Consider the following 16,931-nt stretch of genomic DNA (forward strand, 5'->3'; position numbering starts at 1 on the left):
GCGGCCAGCCGCGCCCGCCCTCTGCCGTGCGGCGACCGAGCGGCTCCGCCGCCATGGGCGGGAAGATGTCGCCCGGCTGCCCCGGAAGCGCTCGGGAGGCGCCAACATGGCGTGGCGGTGCTGGGCCCGCGCCGCGGGTCCGCGGCCGCACAGGTACCGCCGGCACGGCACGGCACGGCACGGGGGGGTAAGGGAGGGAGGAGGCAGCTGGGGCGGGCGGTGCTGACGGTCGGCGTGTTTCCCCCGCAGGCTGGCGCTGCTGCTGCTGCAGCCGCGGCGGGGTTTCCGCCGGGCGCGGCCGCGGCCCGAGGAGCCCCCGGCAGCCGCCGCCGAGGCGCGGCCCGTGCCGCCGCCCCGCCGCAGCCTCTGCCCGCCGTCGCCCACCGCGGCCGCGGGCCGCCCCTCGCCGCGCCGCCTGCTCAAGCCGCTCCTGTTCGCCGTAGGGGTAAGTGCTCCTGCGGGTCGCTGAGGAGCGTATTCCGTGTGTCTCACGGGAATGCTCCCTGCCTGGGCTGCGCTTCTCAGTACCTCAGGGTTAACGCGGGGTTCTTGGCCAGATACTGTCGCGTTTTACTGAGCTAATGCAAAGTAACTTAAGCTAAATCCATGGAAATATTGTAAAGGTCTCCCAGTTTCATTCCATTTCGGTGAACTTAGTAATTTAATTGGCCAGTTTTGTTTGTGAACCTTTTTGATAAAGCATCATCCCATGACACTGAACATTCAGTAAACCTGAGGAAATGCCTCAAGATGCACAAGGAGAGATTGAGATTAGATGTTAGGGGGAAAAAAATAAGTGGTTGAAACGGGCTGCCCAGAGCAGTGGCGGTGTCCCCATCCCTGAAAGAACACGCGATGTGGCACTCGAGGGCATGGTGAACTCAGTGGTGGTGTCAGCTTGACATTTGGTCTTAATGCTCTTAGAGGTGTTTTCCCTCGTTAAGGACTCCGTGGTGCTGTGAGTGCCGCTGGCCGGCGGTGCCGCGGGTCCCGTAGCCGTGCTCGCCGCGCTCGGGCTGTGGCGTTACCCGGGATGTGCCCGGCCTCGGCCACGGCCTGGGCTGCGGCGGTCACTGAGCCTTTGTCCCGTGTCACCCCCAGTTCACGGGCTCGGCCTTCGGCTCCGCCGCCATCTGGCAGTATGAGTCGCTCAAGTCGCGCGTCCAGACCTACTTTGAGGAAGCTCGAGCGGACTGGATGGATAGAATGCGGCCGCAGAAGAGAGGCGACTTCAGAAAGCAGGTACAGAGAGCCAGGCCCGGCTGCTCGCACAGGGGCGGATCCCTGCCGAGCTGCGAGGCACGGCCGCATATCTCCGCTGGTGTGGGCATCGTTTGCACAACAGATACTTGTCCTGGTTTGTCGGATTTGGAATTTGGAGAAATAATGGCTTTTCAAAAAATTGCAGTAGATAAGTTGACTTGTAAAGAAAACTGATAGAATTAGTTCTAGAAAACTGTAACTCAGTATCGCTGCAAAAGTGATGATGGAAAAATAGAGAAGAATACCATCTCCACCCAGAACTGCAGGAGAGAGAGGTTCAGTAGTATGAATTTGTTTGACTACACTAGGTACTATTTGCTTTTTCACCATAAAAAACCCCCCAACACATGTTTTTCTGAAGTGCTTTCAAAAGTGAACATGAATTCCCAGAGGACAGAGCTAGATCAAATTCTCAATCTTATGCTTGAGACTTTTTAGCACTCTGGCTTCTGAAATGCATTTGTATTTTCAGCCTCTAAACCCTTAAAAATACACGAGGTTTTAGAGGGCTTTTTTACTTTTAGAGCTGACATTTCCACACAAGTACTTTTGAGTTTGGCAGCAAGAATACAATAAGAGCTGCAGGATTTAGTTGGCTTCCTAAAAGTAGCAGTCATTTAATTTTTAATTAAGTATACTTAAAACTCACCTAAACATTCATGTATGTTTGTGTTTGTTCATTACTGGCTTGTGATAGACCAGGCTTGATACTCTTTCAGGTCTGCTTGTCCAAGGGGAGCAGGGTTGAGTGTGGAACTGGAGAGGCTCGGGATCCTGGGTAGGACACACAGGAGCTGTTTTTCTAATGTGTATGGGGCACACCAGCACTGCTGTGGAAATGGGCATGTGGGATAACTCTGGTGGGAGCAGAGCTCTGTGTGGCTCCTCACTCACAAACCCCCAGTGTGCTGGGGAAGAAGAAAGATAAAGATAATGCAGTCACCAAAAAATTGTTTAGTTAGAAGAGAGAAAACAAGTGATGCATAGGCAGTCACTCACCATGTCCTGCAGAAAGACCAGTGCACAACCAGTTAATGAGAAAAGTATGTTAAACCTCCTGAAATCCCCTCTTTTGGGGGAATGGCATTATCTAATAGGGAGTATCTCTGGTTAGTTCAGGTTGTCTGCTTGGTTGTGCCCCTTCCAGCCTGTTGCAAGCTGCAGCGGCAGGGTGAGAAATGCACAAGATCTTGATGTTGTGCAAACACCATTCACCAAAATGTAGAACATTAGTGCTATCAGTACTGTCTTGGTCAAAAATCTAAAACACAGAACCATGTAAAAGCTGCTAGAAAGAAAATTGCCTTTATTCCAGCATGCTTTCTTGCTTGGTGTATATGAACTGCAGGGGAGATTGCAATCAGCACTTAATATTTTTAAATAATTATGCCTTTATACTTTTGTTTTCCTTCAAAACCTGAAGGGGAAGATCTGGTGATTAGCTATCCAAAAAAGAAAATTAAACTGCCCTGTTGTTAATAGGCTTAAACTCCCAATCCCCATCTTCAACGGGTAAGTTCTATTTCTAAGAGTTCAGGATTCCCCCTGTTGTTTCTTAGGGGCGTATATTCCTTGTATTTTAGAAAAACTGTCTGCCCTGTGTTCTTAACACTGAAGAAAATCCTCTGCCAGAGAATTAAACAAAAAAAAATGCAATGAATTTGTTACTTTGATATCAAATAGTAAATACTTTGTTTCATACAGCATTACCTCCCCTGCCTCTAATAATCCTTAAGATGGTTGGAAGGCCATTGAGGTAGCAACAAAATATGTCCAAAATGATTACAAAAGCTGAGGAAGGGAAAGGGGGGTGCAATTGTCTGTGGGCTGACTGCGCTCAAAATAAATTTTTTCAGGGGTTTTAAACTTGGAGGAGGGCTGGGTGAACTGGACGCAAGGGGGAATGGATTCCACATCTTGTGAGCCACCTCTGCAAAAGTGAACCTGGCACAAAAGTGGAATCACTCAAAGGTGGGTGGTGTGATGTTAGCATTAGGGTGAGGCTTAGTTGAGGCAGGATTTATGCTAACTTTGGCTAATCTGCTAAAGTCAGCATTATGGGCCAGATCTTTGTTTAATGCAAGCAGGGTAAGCCCGTTGGAGTTGTGTAAAAGGATATAACCCCATTCTTTTTGGAGAAACTCTTCATCCATATTGGGGTATTTTATGAAAAGGAGGGTAGATAGCTGTTCTTCAGTAAGGAAATGTCGACTTGAAAAGCTAAAGCAATCAGAAGTAAAAAAACCTGAAACTGATTTACTTCACAGATTTCAAACAAATACTTTCCATTCTTAAAAACATACGAGCTTACATGGCTGTTTTTGAAATTGCAAGTGCTTCATGGTGGCATTGATGGACAACAATTCTTTTTCAGGTTAACAGCTGGTGGAATAACCTGACTGAGGGTCAGCGGACTGTGACAGGTTTGTGTTAGCTTACAAGTATTAGACATTCACAGGAAGAGAAATATGGCAAACAGGTACAGTATATTAAAACAGGTGGCTTTCATACCGTGTTTAGGTTGTTGGGCACAAAGCATGTGTAAATTTACACCTGCACCTATGCTATTTCTGCTACACTTCCTTCTCTCAAACTGTTTTTTGTATGCCTTTAAAAAGTTTTTGTGTGTCTGTGTGAGAGAGTGTGGAGGATTAAGTAGAATCCCCCCCAGCAATATTTTTCTCACAAATTATGAAAAACAGCAATTGCTTTTAGAAGAAATAGGTGTGTATAATCCACTGAAATGTGGGAATTAAATGACCTATAGTTACATGTTTGCAGTATGACATATGAAAAGTAGCAAAAAAATAGCCTTTGAGCTTTCCTTTGGTTATAATGTAGTTTTGATTGGTTAGCCTAATGCTAGCTGAAATCCCCAAGATAAATGTAATGTGTGAAACAAACTTGATTTGAATCCAATAGCTGAGCCCTATCTCCTACATCTTCTACATGAAGTAGTTACTGAATCTGTATTGACAGGTTGTTAGTGTAAGATTACTGAAATGCTGTTTAACAGTTATTTTCACCTCTAATGTTTTCAGCTATTATAAAACATTTTAAATACCTAAATGCTTGGAGAGAATAAGAGAAAGCACTTTAAACAAGAAATAATACATTTTCATTATGTTTCCAATAATTTACACACTTACTCGAAGTAAAGTAAAATTGCAATAACGTCTGTGAAGTAAAAAGCTGTACATTTGGTCTCCCAAAGGTGAGCCCTAGCAATGCCAATTCAGCTTTACAATTTTCTTAAAACCAAAGCTCCCCCTCAGTAATGGACAGGATGTGTACTGTGTATTTTTGTGGTTCCCCCATTCTTCTCTTGTGCAGTTAAATGCAACTGTGCAGTCGATTTGGAAATAAACAGCAAGAGGGGCAGGAAATGGGACCTCTTAGCTGGCTCCTGTTGAATTGACTCTGCAATAGAATATAGCAGTTTGAAACCATAACTTCAATCTTATCAGCACAGATCTTTCTGGGCTGTTGGATTCATTACACTATATGTTAGAACATTTGCAATTAAATGTCATATTTCTTAAAGACTTCCACTACAGAAATGTAGCTTTCTGTATTTTTCATTGCTTTTTCTAAACTGTATACAAAGTAAGAAGTAGGTGTTGTTGTTAGTGGAATTGTGAAGAAAGAAGTACAGTTCTACAAGCTGCCTTTTAAAATGCTTGCTTTCAGTAAGCATTATGGTGGATTACATTTGTAATTTGCTTTTATGCTTTCTTTTCCCCTCTTGATAGGTATCATCGCTGCAAATGTCTTTGTATTCTGTTTGTGGAGACTGCCTGGCATGCGACGGATTATGTTTACATATTTCACCTCAAATCCATCCTCCAGTAAGTGAGCAATAATTTTGGTGGCTTTCCTACACAGAGGTGTAATAGAACCTCTGGTCACACTGCAGACACTGAGTGCAGACTCTCAGGTGGCACGTGGCTTACTTAGAGCTCCATCACCCACAAGCAATCTCGGTCAGCCCAAACACATTATTCCATCTGGGCAGGAAGTGGTTCAAGGGGAAGAATGTTAGGAGTAACAGATCTGATTTTTAAAACAAACACAACTGGTACTTTTCTAAATATTGCAACATCAAAACTGTTGCCTGCTATCTTGCCTTTTCCTGCCTGCAGCAGGATGCAGCTCTTGCCTGAATAAAGGTGAGAGTTGCTCTTCCCAGTGACATCAGCCAAACTGCTTTCTTGGACAGAGTGCAAATCAAGCCACTCAGCAAAGGAGGAAAATAAACTGTACCTCATAATGCCATTCATAAACTGGACTCAAATGTGACTATTTCCCCCCTTTAATGTTCTGTGGGATGTAGATAGAACCATCATCAGTCACATGCATGTGTGCTTTCATCAGCAGACAAGCATTAGTCTGTTGGTTGTGTAGAGTCCTTGCTTCAAAGCTGTGCTTTGAGTCACATTAAAACCCAAACAAACCCAAGCACCGACTTGGCTTTCAGTGTGTGTGACATGTGTTGAAGATAATCACCTAGGGAAAAAGAATTACTAATATTTAACGGCAGAAAAATGGGGTTTCATTTCTACAGCAGAGAAAAGAATTAAAAGGACAAGGAGACAAATGTGTTTGGAAGGTACTTCCTGCTATCCTCTTAATTTCTGCTGAAAATGTGGAAACTCAACCAGTTCCCCCACGCACTCCAAAGCTAAAGATAGCTGCTACCCAGATCTGAGCATGTCACCCCAAACACTCCTATTTTAAATAATGTTGACCTTCAAACCTGCTAATTGGCTTGTTTGCATTTTCAAGACTGCTGTTTCAGTGAGGAGAGCTATTAGCTTTTTCAAAAAGGAAAACTGTTTTTTCTCTGAGCTCATCTTTGTTGCTAATTCATTTTATATGGCTACTCATGTATTAAAAATCCTTCACCATATATATAAAAATAAAATAGTTTTTTCAAAGCATAGGACACATATCATAAGATAATGTTTCCTATTAAACAATCTCCAGTACGTAACTAAGACTGTTATTACAGCTTGCATATCTTTGAGGTGTATGTTCTACCTTTCCAAAAGGCATTGCTTGGAATTTGAAGTTTGTTCCATTGCTGGATTTATTATGTTGCTTGTATTTGAGAATCTAGGCAGAATTAGCCTGTAGTGTCTCATGATAAATTTCTAGTGTACATGATGTGTAAGTGAAGCAAATTAAAATACTGACTTAATTGCTTTTCTGTTTTGTAGGAGCCCTGTGTTCTCCCATGCTGCTCTCTACATTTAGTCACTTCTCTCTCTTCCACATGGCAGCAAATATGTATGTTCTGTGGAGCTTTTCCAGCAGCATTGTCTCTCTCCTGGGCTGTGAGCAGTTCATTGCAGTATATCTTTCTGCTGGTAATGTTACATATATATATTTACAACACTTAAAAAATATAAATACATGTTCATACAAGTAAACTGTATGCTTGGTTAATAAATATCTGATGACAGATGGCCATTGTTCAGTCCCCCACGTTGCTTTATACTAAAGCCAGTCCTACTTTGCTGTTGTACAGATTTTTGGTGGGTTTAAGATGCTGGGCTTTGAAATATGATAAAACCATATCTGGTTTTAATTCCTGCTTTACTACCAAAATAAAATAACTCTTAATGCAGTCTCTTGGAGTTTTTGTGACAAAAGATGACAGTTAATTTGTACTTTCTGATGCTGGTCTGCATTGCTGCCATCATTTCCAGTAGTAATTTCTCTTTTTCAGGGGTTATCTCCACTTTTGTCAGTTATGTTGCTAAAATGGCCACAGGAAGGTTTGAACCATCCCTTGGAGCTGTAAGTATCTTGGAATGTGAGAGACTGATTATGATCTTTGAAGCCAATTTGAAAGCCTGCTGTATTCTTTAACCTCTTTAAAAAACCAAGAGTATATTTGGGGTAATGGAAACTAGAAAGCTTTACCCAAATCAAGTAACCAGGTACGAACTGGTTCTCCTGTGCAACAACTTGCCAGTGTTACCTCTGCTGCAGCAGCTGTCCAGAACTGACACCACTTAATGCTGAGGGTTGTAAATGAGTCCTGAACAGCAGGAGATCTTGTCCCTGAGCAGATCAGTTATGTAACTTACTGCAGAAATGGTATTTCATAATTGTAGCAGTCTTCTCTAATTAAAAATAGAATACTTTGGAAGAGATAATGTAATCAAACAATCAAACTCAGCATGTGATCCCAGTGGAAGTTGTAGGGCATGCTGTGCAGGAAGGGCAGCACTCCTGCCAAAAGTCTCACCCAATGAACAATGTGAAGCTGCCAATAAGTGTTTTTAGTTGTAGAATGTTTTAAAACACTTAACTTGCATTAAATTTGAGGTTAACCTAGACATTTGCCAGGTTTAAAGGCTTAACTTACTGTACTAAATAATTTTGATAAAAGCCCAAAGTCAGATTCTCATTATTCTGTTAGAATGAGAAAAACTTCAGCTGTGCTAAAGCTAGTACTTTTGGAAATGCTGTCTGTGTGTTGTCCATTTGTCTTATGAATGAACTATATCTGGAGCAAGTTACTTTCCCTTAGTGTTACTGATCTGAAATTACCACACATTGCATTAGTTTACTGCATTCAGAACCTTTCTGCTGAGATTATTTCAGGGATACAAAAGCCAGTGGTCAGTTTAATACAGTCCAAGGAATTATTTGTTTCATTGACAAAAGATTTTTGTCCCTGACCATCTATTATTTTCCTTGATTTTGTACAAACTTCAGAATGATTCCCTTCGTCAGATGTGTCTGTGCTTGATTAATACATGTTAGATTTCTAAGGTTTACTTGGGGAAAAGCACATTTACAGAAATTGTTATCTTAAATTTGGGAGCGGGTCTTTCTTAATTACATATGAGAATTTGAAGAATGTTTTCCCCCAGTATCAATAATTCCAGATACTAAAATTAAATACTAGTGTCTTGTTTTTTTTTTTTTTCTGAACTTTTCTGTGGTGCTTTGTACTTTGAGGCTTACCACAGAGCTGCATTTGAAAATAAAAGCCAAAAGGAAATAATGTTCACATCCAGAAAACTATATTACCCCTTATGTAACATCTTAGCTTGCTTTGATGTATTTTCCTCTATTTCCAGTCAGGAGCTATAATGACTGTCCTTGCAGCCGTGTGTACGAAGATGCCAGAGGCCAAACTGGCCATCATACTTCTTCCGATGTTCACATTTACAGCAGGAAGTGTAAGTGCCTTTCAACTTCAAAGAAATGCTACTCTCAAAACATTTTCCCCCTAGCTCTTCAGTTCTGAGCATGTGTCCTCTCCTCTGTGTTTCTAAGCTGTTAAATTTATTTTGAAAGAGCAGAGGGATCATGGAAGTGCCAGGGATTGATTCTGAATTGTTGCAGCCTAGCAGGATCATTACATCAGAGTGTAGTGAATTCAGAATTCTCCTAAATTCCATCCTCCATGGGTCTGTTTCAGATCTAATCCCAAGAAGTGAAAGAATCTGGGAGGGAGTCAGGTTCACCTGTCTGAGCAAACCTACAAACACATCCTCTTGTTTATGATGGGTGATATTTTTTATAGCAACACTTGAAACAGGCTGATGTAAATGTGGTCTTTAAAGAAAAATTTATCAAAATGAGAAACAAACAAAATTTCACTTCTCGAGATTATATTCCAGCCCTGGAGGTATATTTGCCTCCTCTTTCGCATATCATTTTTTGATACTTTTAGGAACACTGTTGGAATTAGAAATAGGCTACTGAGACTTGTCTTCATGTGTAGTACTAGGACTCGTTTTGTTTTGTTAAGTTCTTTTATGCACACCCACTGCCACATTTAAGAAAAGCTTCTCATGTATATCTTAACTTGCTTTAATAAGTTAATCATCTTTGGTCCACTACTTAAAGGTGTTTTACTGCTTAAAGCAGTTAAGCCAGGTCATTCCAAGATCATGAGATTTAATACTTTTTGTAAGTGAAGCTTATAGATTTGAATAAACATTCTTAGATCTAGTCTTCATGTTTTTCTTGCACTTTTGCTTGAGTTGACTTGGGTTTTTTGGGGGGTTTTTTGCATGCTACCCTTTAACTGCATCTTTTTTAAAAAAGATGGCCAGGGAGGAAATATAGGCAGAGCGACAGAGAGCAATGCCATGAACAAGTTCTCACTGCAACAGCAAAACAAGAGCAATATCAGCTATTGCAGTAGAAACACTGGAATGATGTTAGCCCTTCTATGCAATTGTTTATCTGAACTTTACAGACTCCTTTAATCTACCTTACCTATACTGTAATGGGCTTTCAAACTAAACAAGGCAGTATAGCAGTGGAGCTTCTATTCTAACCTATGCTTAAGGAAAGAAATCCTGCCGAAAGTACCACTTAATCCTAGCATTAAATCTGTCAGTCTTTATGAAATGAGGCATTTAGTGAAATCTTGTGTATTGACAGTTATGGTGCCTTGTGTCTTCTGAAGATGGTGCAGCAGCAACTCATGCTGCTCTGCCTGTGGGGTTGTTCACTGTCATCCTGATTTTCTGCCTTCCAACAAATGTTTGTATCAGATAACAGGGATGCTCCCTCGCGTGTTCCAACCACTAGAAAGTTGTATTCAGGAGCACAAATGCACATAAATCTAAGCTACATCAGAATTGGAGAATGAGTATGTTGTATTTTGTGTTGTCTTTTATAGCATGTACTCTTTCAAGTAATTTCTGTTTTCTCCTGACCTGAAGTTTGGAATGTGTTTGTAGCTTTAGAAATGAAGATTGAAAGAGACTGAGTGTTTGAAAAGGACATGTTCCCACCCTGCACTGTTCTGTACCTGCTCACATCTGTATTTGACAGCACAATACAGCTGGAGAATGAGTCTCTCATTTTAAAACAAATTTTTATAGTAATTTCTTTGTTATAAAATTTATAGGATGTTTTTTATTCCAAATTGTTGCTCTGTGCTAGAATAGAAAACTGTTGTCATTGGCCATTTTATGCTGTGACTGATCCTGTCCATTCCATGTTCTCTCCTTTCTAGGCTTTAAAAGCCATAATTGCATTTGACACTGCAGGGCTTGCTTTAGGCTGGAGACTTTTTGACCATGCTGCACACCTTGGGGGAGCTCTCTTTGGAATGTAAGTCTGTGTTTACTAACTCTGTTTTGCACTTAAATTAATCCTGTATTTTTCTCTCTTCCTGTATTGCTGAAGCATAGGGATTTTTTTGTAAAGTTGTCTTAACTAGCAATGAATACAACTCACTGTTACCCTTTAGTCCTTTATGGAAAACACTGTTAACATATGAACTGGAAGAATTGAGCTGAACTACCTTAGAATCATGGATTAGATGCCAGGTGGTCCTGGGCTGGCTATCTCTGTTCTGCTCTTGCCAGCACATTGAAGAGAGTCACAGGGCAGAAAAGATTCTCACAAAACACAGAATGGACAAATTAAAATAACTTTAAAGACCTAAAAAAAGGTCTTTGTGTCTAATTGCCAATTTACATAGAGCTACAGGGTTAATAAAAGCTCAGGCCAAATTCCTTTCAGCAGCCTCTCGTGCAGTTTTCTCAGTGTTGCTGTATTGCCTTTGTGGGGAGCCTTCCTAATTAGTAAGAACTACTAGAAGCAAGTTTGTAGGAAACAGTTCTGTATTGTTCCATGTTTGAACTACATGGAATTTTTCCCCTTCTACTCAACTGCACACCTATTGCTAAATGCATTTTTAAATATTTCATCTAGGCATTTGAAAAGCCTACCTGAGATTTCACTAGGCCAGACTTAAAGCAAACCAGCTTGTAGACCAAATAGTTTCCTGTTTCTTGACTTTGGTGTCAGTAAGCTGTGTGCTGTACAGTCTCCCTTTCTCCCCTTCTCTGGTACCACAAATGCATCAGATGTAGTCTTGCTGATTCATAACTGTTTTCTGTCCTGATGGATCTGTATCAGCTTGTTCATTGCAATGAAGGAACAATCTGCATTGGCAATGCAGATTCACACATTAAAAAAGGATAGCAGTTGCAGTAAAAATGGTCTGGAGCTGGCAAGTTTCTTGCTTTCGTCACCTACATGTATGTTTTACCAGTTTGTTCAGTGATGATTTTGGTTACTTCATCCTAAAAGAGGGCCTTATTTAGGACCTATGCTGAATGGCCAAAGTATTTTCTATACATTGACTCCCACTTTAGTATGATTTAAAGGAATGGCCAATTCCTTGGCTGCTGGCTCACTGAAAAGTGTTTTTGTTCCTCAGGACTCAGGTTAGGCTTGGGAGAGAACCTTCAAGCTATTTCCATGTGATTGCTTCCCCTCATGCCTCTCCACCATAACCTCCATTGCTTAATGACTTATGTTGATATTCATGTATTAGCATATATAATTGTCTGTGAGTATAAACAAATCTAGAACAATGATAGATTAATCTTTAGGTGCATATAGAAGAAAATTCATTTTGAATGGAACAACACTTCTTGGTGTTGTCAGTAAGGATCAGAACAAGCAAGTATTTTAAATTGAAATAACTTATGGCTTTCTAAGTAAAAATCACAACAGCTTGAAATTAAAGGCATGAAAACTGTTCATTCTCAGGACTGAGACTAACAGGAGCATTGAAGTTAACTGTTTGGAGTCAAGAGAACAAGTGGCTTACCTGCCATTTTCCAAGCATGTTGTTCTTTGTGCCTTAGTTTATCTTGTCTCCTATACTGAGCATTTAATTGGTTTCAGTGCTCAGCCTGTTTTCCCTCAGATGCAGAGAGAAGTTGCAGTTAACTTTAACTTGGACTTTCTTTCCCAGGTGGTACGTGACTTACGGCCATGAGCTCATATGGAAGAACAGAGAACCACTGGTGAAAGCTTGGCATGAAATGAGGACAAAGAACACAGGAAAGGGAGGAGGTGGAAGATCTAACTGATTCTAATCCCAGAGATTCCTTGTGCCCAAGTGGTATCTTACTTGAAGACATGGGATTGAATTGGTTTTGAAGGGTTTTTTGCTACTCCACATTAAGCCTCTAAGGAGCTGAGGTTTCTAATGTAACAAAATTATGTTACAAAAATGCATATCCATAGAAAATGAACTCTGACAAAGGTGGAACAATAAAGGGTTTTTTCCTATTGCTTTCTGAGGTAACAGTCTGCATTACCTTTTTAAAGGTGGAATAAAACATGTTTTTCAATTAAGTGACCTAAATCTCTGTTAAAAAAAATGGGGTTAATACATACGAAGATAAACATTTTCAGAACTGAGGAAGTTAAAGGATCACACATACCTCTAATGTCTGCCAGACAATACAAGATGATAGAAGGGAAAGCAGGACTCAAATAAGGCAAATATGGTAAAGTTCAGTGGTTTTTATTGGTGAAAAGATTGGACAAAGTGAGGCAATGGTCTTGTTTGATTTGAAACTTGAAATACATGAAGCAATACTGGATTGTTTGCCAAGGCTTATGTACTGGTTTAATGGTCCAGCTTTGTCACCTGTGGCTTATTCAGCTTGAGGTTTTCATTTCTGTTGAGTCCCAACAAGCTTTCAGATCTTGTTAGATTTTACTACAATTAAATATCCTTTTCATATTTACGTGCAGGGGAAGAATGACACTGGGGTTTTGGTATTCTGCCATGAACTAAACTGCTTTCTGTATTCTTTCACTGCACTGATTTGGGGGTGGGGTGGAGGGATGTGTTCTTTAAGCTGTACTGTACTGTACTGTTAGTTTCCTTTAAGGTTTTTCTGAGAATTTTAAATCTGTAACATCTGGTTCAGGATCTGCCAGTTTTGGCAAATAAGCAGCTTCAGCAAAAATCGATGAGGTGCCTGAGATCAGCAACACTGTAACCTGAAGTAACTACTCAAGTAAAGCCGAGGGTAATACCATGACCAATGTTCCTATTTGACAAGTAAAAACTGGATTTGGGGTGTGCTTCTATCCGTGCCTGTTGTGTAAGGATGATACTGAGCCCATTGCAAAAGGCTGAGCAATCTGCCCAGACACAAGCTGGTGGGTGCAAGCCCTTAACTCTTTTCTGTCAGCTGAGTTAGTCCTTCCACATGGACTGACCTGAGAACATGTTGCATGTGTAAGAAGCAACTTGGGGGTGTTTTTACTTTACAGCAGTGCCTCACATAAAATAAATTTTCTGTGGGGAAAAGGAATACACAATGCTAAGTGGCACCAGTTTTAAATAAATGATGGAGTATAAAAGTGATGTAAATTCCCTGTCCAAGGCTAGTGCTTGTTTAATTTTTTTTCTTCATTAGGAAAATGAGGCACTTGAGGATTTGTAACTTGCTTGTCAACATAAACACTGAAAAATGAAGGAGCTGGAGTACCTAAATCTTCCTTTGCTCTGCTCCTGAAGTTTTCTGGCTTTCAGTTTCCAGTCTTATCACTTAGTCCCTTTCCTGCTCTGTGCTGTGGTCTTCTGGCCAAGCATGCCAGTTCTCAGAGTTTCAGGCACAGTGCAGCCCTGCCTGCAGCAGAGAGGGCAGCTGAACACACAGCACAGCACCACAGCCAGGGAGAAGCCAGCAGCAGATGCTGGCCACTGAACAGGCTTGTCCTAAGGGAGCATTTCATGCCAGAGAAGCTCAAAAGCCATACCTCAGACTACTTCACATGCTGGGTTTGCATCTACTATGTTTGTCCACTCTTTTTTTCCTCCCCATTTCTCTTTCTTGTGTTACCTCTTGTCCACTCAACAACTTACCTTGTCTCTTCAACAATTATGTATTTGCTGAGTTTTTCAGAGATCCTGGATGAAAGCAGCAGGGAGTCATGCTGCAGGAAATACAGTGCATAAAACCTGAAGAACGTATTTTACAGGTCTAGCAAGATAAGCCAAGCTTGCAATTAAGTTCTTTAATATAGCACCAGTATGTACCACCATAGCACCTCCTGGCCCTGTATCATCTGCAGAGTGGAGTCCCACTTGTGTTGTGTTAGACCTCCCTGCAGCATGTTGCTGCACCCTTTCAGTTTGCAGGAAGGGACTCAAAGCACCTGAAGAAAACATTCTGGATCTGCCACAGAGGTTTGGAAGTCACCAGCTTTTCAGCCAGTGGCTGTCATTTGAGGGTCTCATGCCTAAGCTTCACCTTAACTTTCGATATAAGAACATTCACCCTTCTAAAGGCTGTTCAGTATCTCTATTTTCCTCATTTATAGAGATGCTAGAGGTGTGTACCATATATAAGGTTGTACAAAAATCTTCACTAAGCAGTGGGTTTCATGTAATTTTGCTGCCTTTCTGCAGCATTGTCTGGGAAAGACAAACTATCTTTTCTGTCCAAAATGGCTTTAAAACTGCAATAGGAAAACCAGTTCTCAAGTCACTCAGACAAGGAATGCCCTGGAGTTATAACAGCTCACTAATGTACATAAGATACCTTTCTGGCAGGCAGATGCCTTTCTTGCAAGATGTGGCATCAGCATGTGTCAGTATCTCAGCATTTAGTTACACCTTTGGCTGACAAAGAAATTAGAAGGATGACAAAAAAAAACCCTAGAAAAAACAAGAGGAAGAAGCAATCACCTAAAAAAACCCCAACCACACAGAAAGACCTTCCCCACCCTTTTCAAAGAGATTATTGTGAATTAAAATACAATGTGGTGATTATGTGGACACTTGGCAAAGAAAACAGCTAGTGTTTGTGTAGGAAAACAGCAGTAAGTACAAAGTCAGGGTTAATCATGTAGAGACACAATTCTTCATCCTTTTTCAGTGGCTTTAAAGTTGTCTTTAGCCTTGCCATGTTTAAGGAATAATTTGTTTCAGTGATCTGCTCTATTGGAATTTCATTTTAGTGTTAAAACTGTTTGAGCTTTCAGCCCCCATTCCTGGCAGCAAGAGCTGTTTTGCTTTCTGATTTGATGGCTTTTGTCTTAGTGTTGCAGTATTCCACCCCTCCTCCTCCCAAGCTTTTAATCATGACAAATCTTCCAAATGCAGACAACTTTTCAATCTCATCCAGCATCTTCTGGTTTCCTGTCTGAGTTAGCCTTTGTGCCAATTTCATCCTACAAGCTGTGATGAGCAGCTGCTCAAAGCACACCCTGATGCTGTAGGTGGGCTCTGAGACATGCAGTGCCAGAGCTGAACTCAGTACTAGGAAGCGTCAGGCACAGGATGAGCAGAGACATCCGATTTATTCGCCAATGTATTTTGCTAAGTCAGGCCTAGGAACAAGGATCAGAGCGTCATTTGTACTGTGCTAGTGATAACATGATAAAACAGATGTTCTGTTTTCTCCTATGGCTGAAAAGTCTGTTTCTCTTTACTAGATATTATTTATTTTTAAAAATTACAATGTAGAATAGAGCAGTTCCAGAAAACCAAGAGCAGCAGAAAATTACTAAGTGTCTCCGTGCACATTCCTAAAAGTAGAATTACATTTGTGGGGTTTTCAGACAACAAATGAAACACAGCATCTAATAGTGTTGGGATCAAAATGTTCTAACCTAACATTTCTGAATCTCCTTGCCCCAGCTGACATGTGAGGAGGGGGGATGGTGAAATCAAAACTGTTAGCAGCAGGGGCAAGTGCTAAATCAGATATTTAGGACAACAGGATCATCTGTAAAAGAATTTCTTTTTATCCTATGACTGTTTTTCATACTCAAGGAGAGGTTCTGCCCCAGTCCATATGCACATTTCTAGTCCTCCTTCACTTCAGGAGCAGCTGCAAATCTGGACTAGAATGAGGTGTTAATAATACACCAGGCTAGAAACTGCTTAGCTGAAAAACGGCAGTAAATCTTACCTTCTCAAGTTCCATTGCATAATTAATTTCTTAATAAAGCTTCACAGAATGGTGTTGGTTGGGTTAGAGGGGACCTTAGGGATCATCTCGTTCTACCCCACTGCCATGGGCAGAGACACCTTCCACTATTCCCAGGCTGCTCCAAGCACATCCAACCTGGCCTTGGACACTTCCAGAGCTGGGGCATCCACAGCTTCTCTGGGCACCCTGTGCCAGGGCCTCACCACCTTCATTAAGAAGAATTTATTCCCACTATTTAATCCAAACCTGCCTTCTTTCAATGTAAAGCCATTACCCCTCGCTTATCAGATAACCACCTGTAATTGGATTATTACATTCTGAAATGAAATGCCTGTCCTGTTAGTCTTTCAATAGATTTTCCAATAGGTGGCATATCAGTTTATCTGCATTCTTCACTTTTACAGCCTTGCATTTCACAGTTTGGCGACCCTTTGGGAGATTCAGCTTTGGTAATAACCCACTGAATGGGGAATTGTGGAGGAGCATTATGTAATAAGTGGCTACAGGCCATAAAATGTCAAATTTCAAAAGCCTGACTTTATTCCCAACGTAATTCTGGCAGTTTCAATGGTTTGTGTTCGGGCTGTTTGGTTTTGAATCTGAATGTACCAAAGGAAAGCTGTAATTTTCAGTCTCTAGCAAAAAGTAAAGGATGTAGGTCCTACAGTAAGATATATAATAGATGCTTGGATTTTGGTCAATAGGTAGTATTTTAAGAGTGAATTGGTTAAACTGTTAATGTAAATGGAGGGGGATTATGAGAGGTGGGGATTTGTACGCAGCTCTTGGAAACCAACATCACAAGGCTTCTCTTTCTCACCCAGATCACTTATTTTGTAAGCGCCTGGTTTCGCATACAAACGCTTTCTCTAATCATACGTGTTTACGGCTGCCTCGAAGTACAATTGAGCAGAACCACCCAGCTAG

At 41.2% G+C, this 16,931-nt stretch overlaps 1 protein-coding gene across 1 annotated transcript; it reads left to right on the forward strand.

Moving 5' to 3' along the window:
- Window positions 1-87: 87 nt before the first annotated feature.
- Window positions 88-12,402, forward strand: PARL (presenilin associated rhomboid like). The gene is made up of 10 exons (XM_033069038.2): window positions 88-153; window positions 250-445; window positions 1,102-1,242; window positions 3,638-3,686; window positions 5,016-5,111; window positions 6,483-6,632; window positions 6,995-7,065; window positions 8,361-8,462; window positions 10,259-10,356; window positions 12,017-12,402. The coding sequence occupies exons 1-10, from the start codon at window positions 107-109 to the stop codon at window positions 12,132-12,134; spliced, it is 1,068 nt and encodes a 355-aa protein (XP_032924929.1). The 5' UTR covers window positions 88-106; the 3' UTR covers window positions 12,135-12,402.
- Window positions 12,403-16,931: the final 4,529 nt, after the last annotated feature.

The sequence above is a fragment of the Catharus ustulatus genome, chromosome 10, assembly GCF_009819885.2.
Source record: "Catharus ustulatus isolate bCatUst1 chromosome 10, bCatUst1.pri.v2, whole genome shotgun sequence".
NCBI classification, from domain to species: Eukaryota; Metazoa; Chordata; class Aves; order Passeriformes; family Turdidae; genus Catharus; species Catharus ustulatus.

Coding starts and splice junctions, on each gene's coding strand:
- PARL (XM_033069038.2), top strand. CDS start 107: ATGGCGTGGCGGTGCTGGGCCCGCGCCGCGGGTCCGCGGCCGCACAG. Junction 6,633..6,994: donor TGCAGTATATCTTTCTGCTG/GTAATGTTACAT, acceptor TCTCTTTTTCAG/GGGTTATCTCCACTTTTGTC. Junction 8,463..10,258: donor TCACATTTACAGCAGGAAGT/GTAAGTGCCTTT, acceptor TCTCCTTTCTAG/GCTTTAAAAGCCATAATTGC.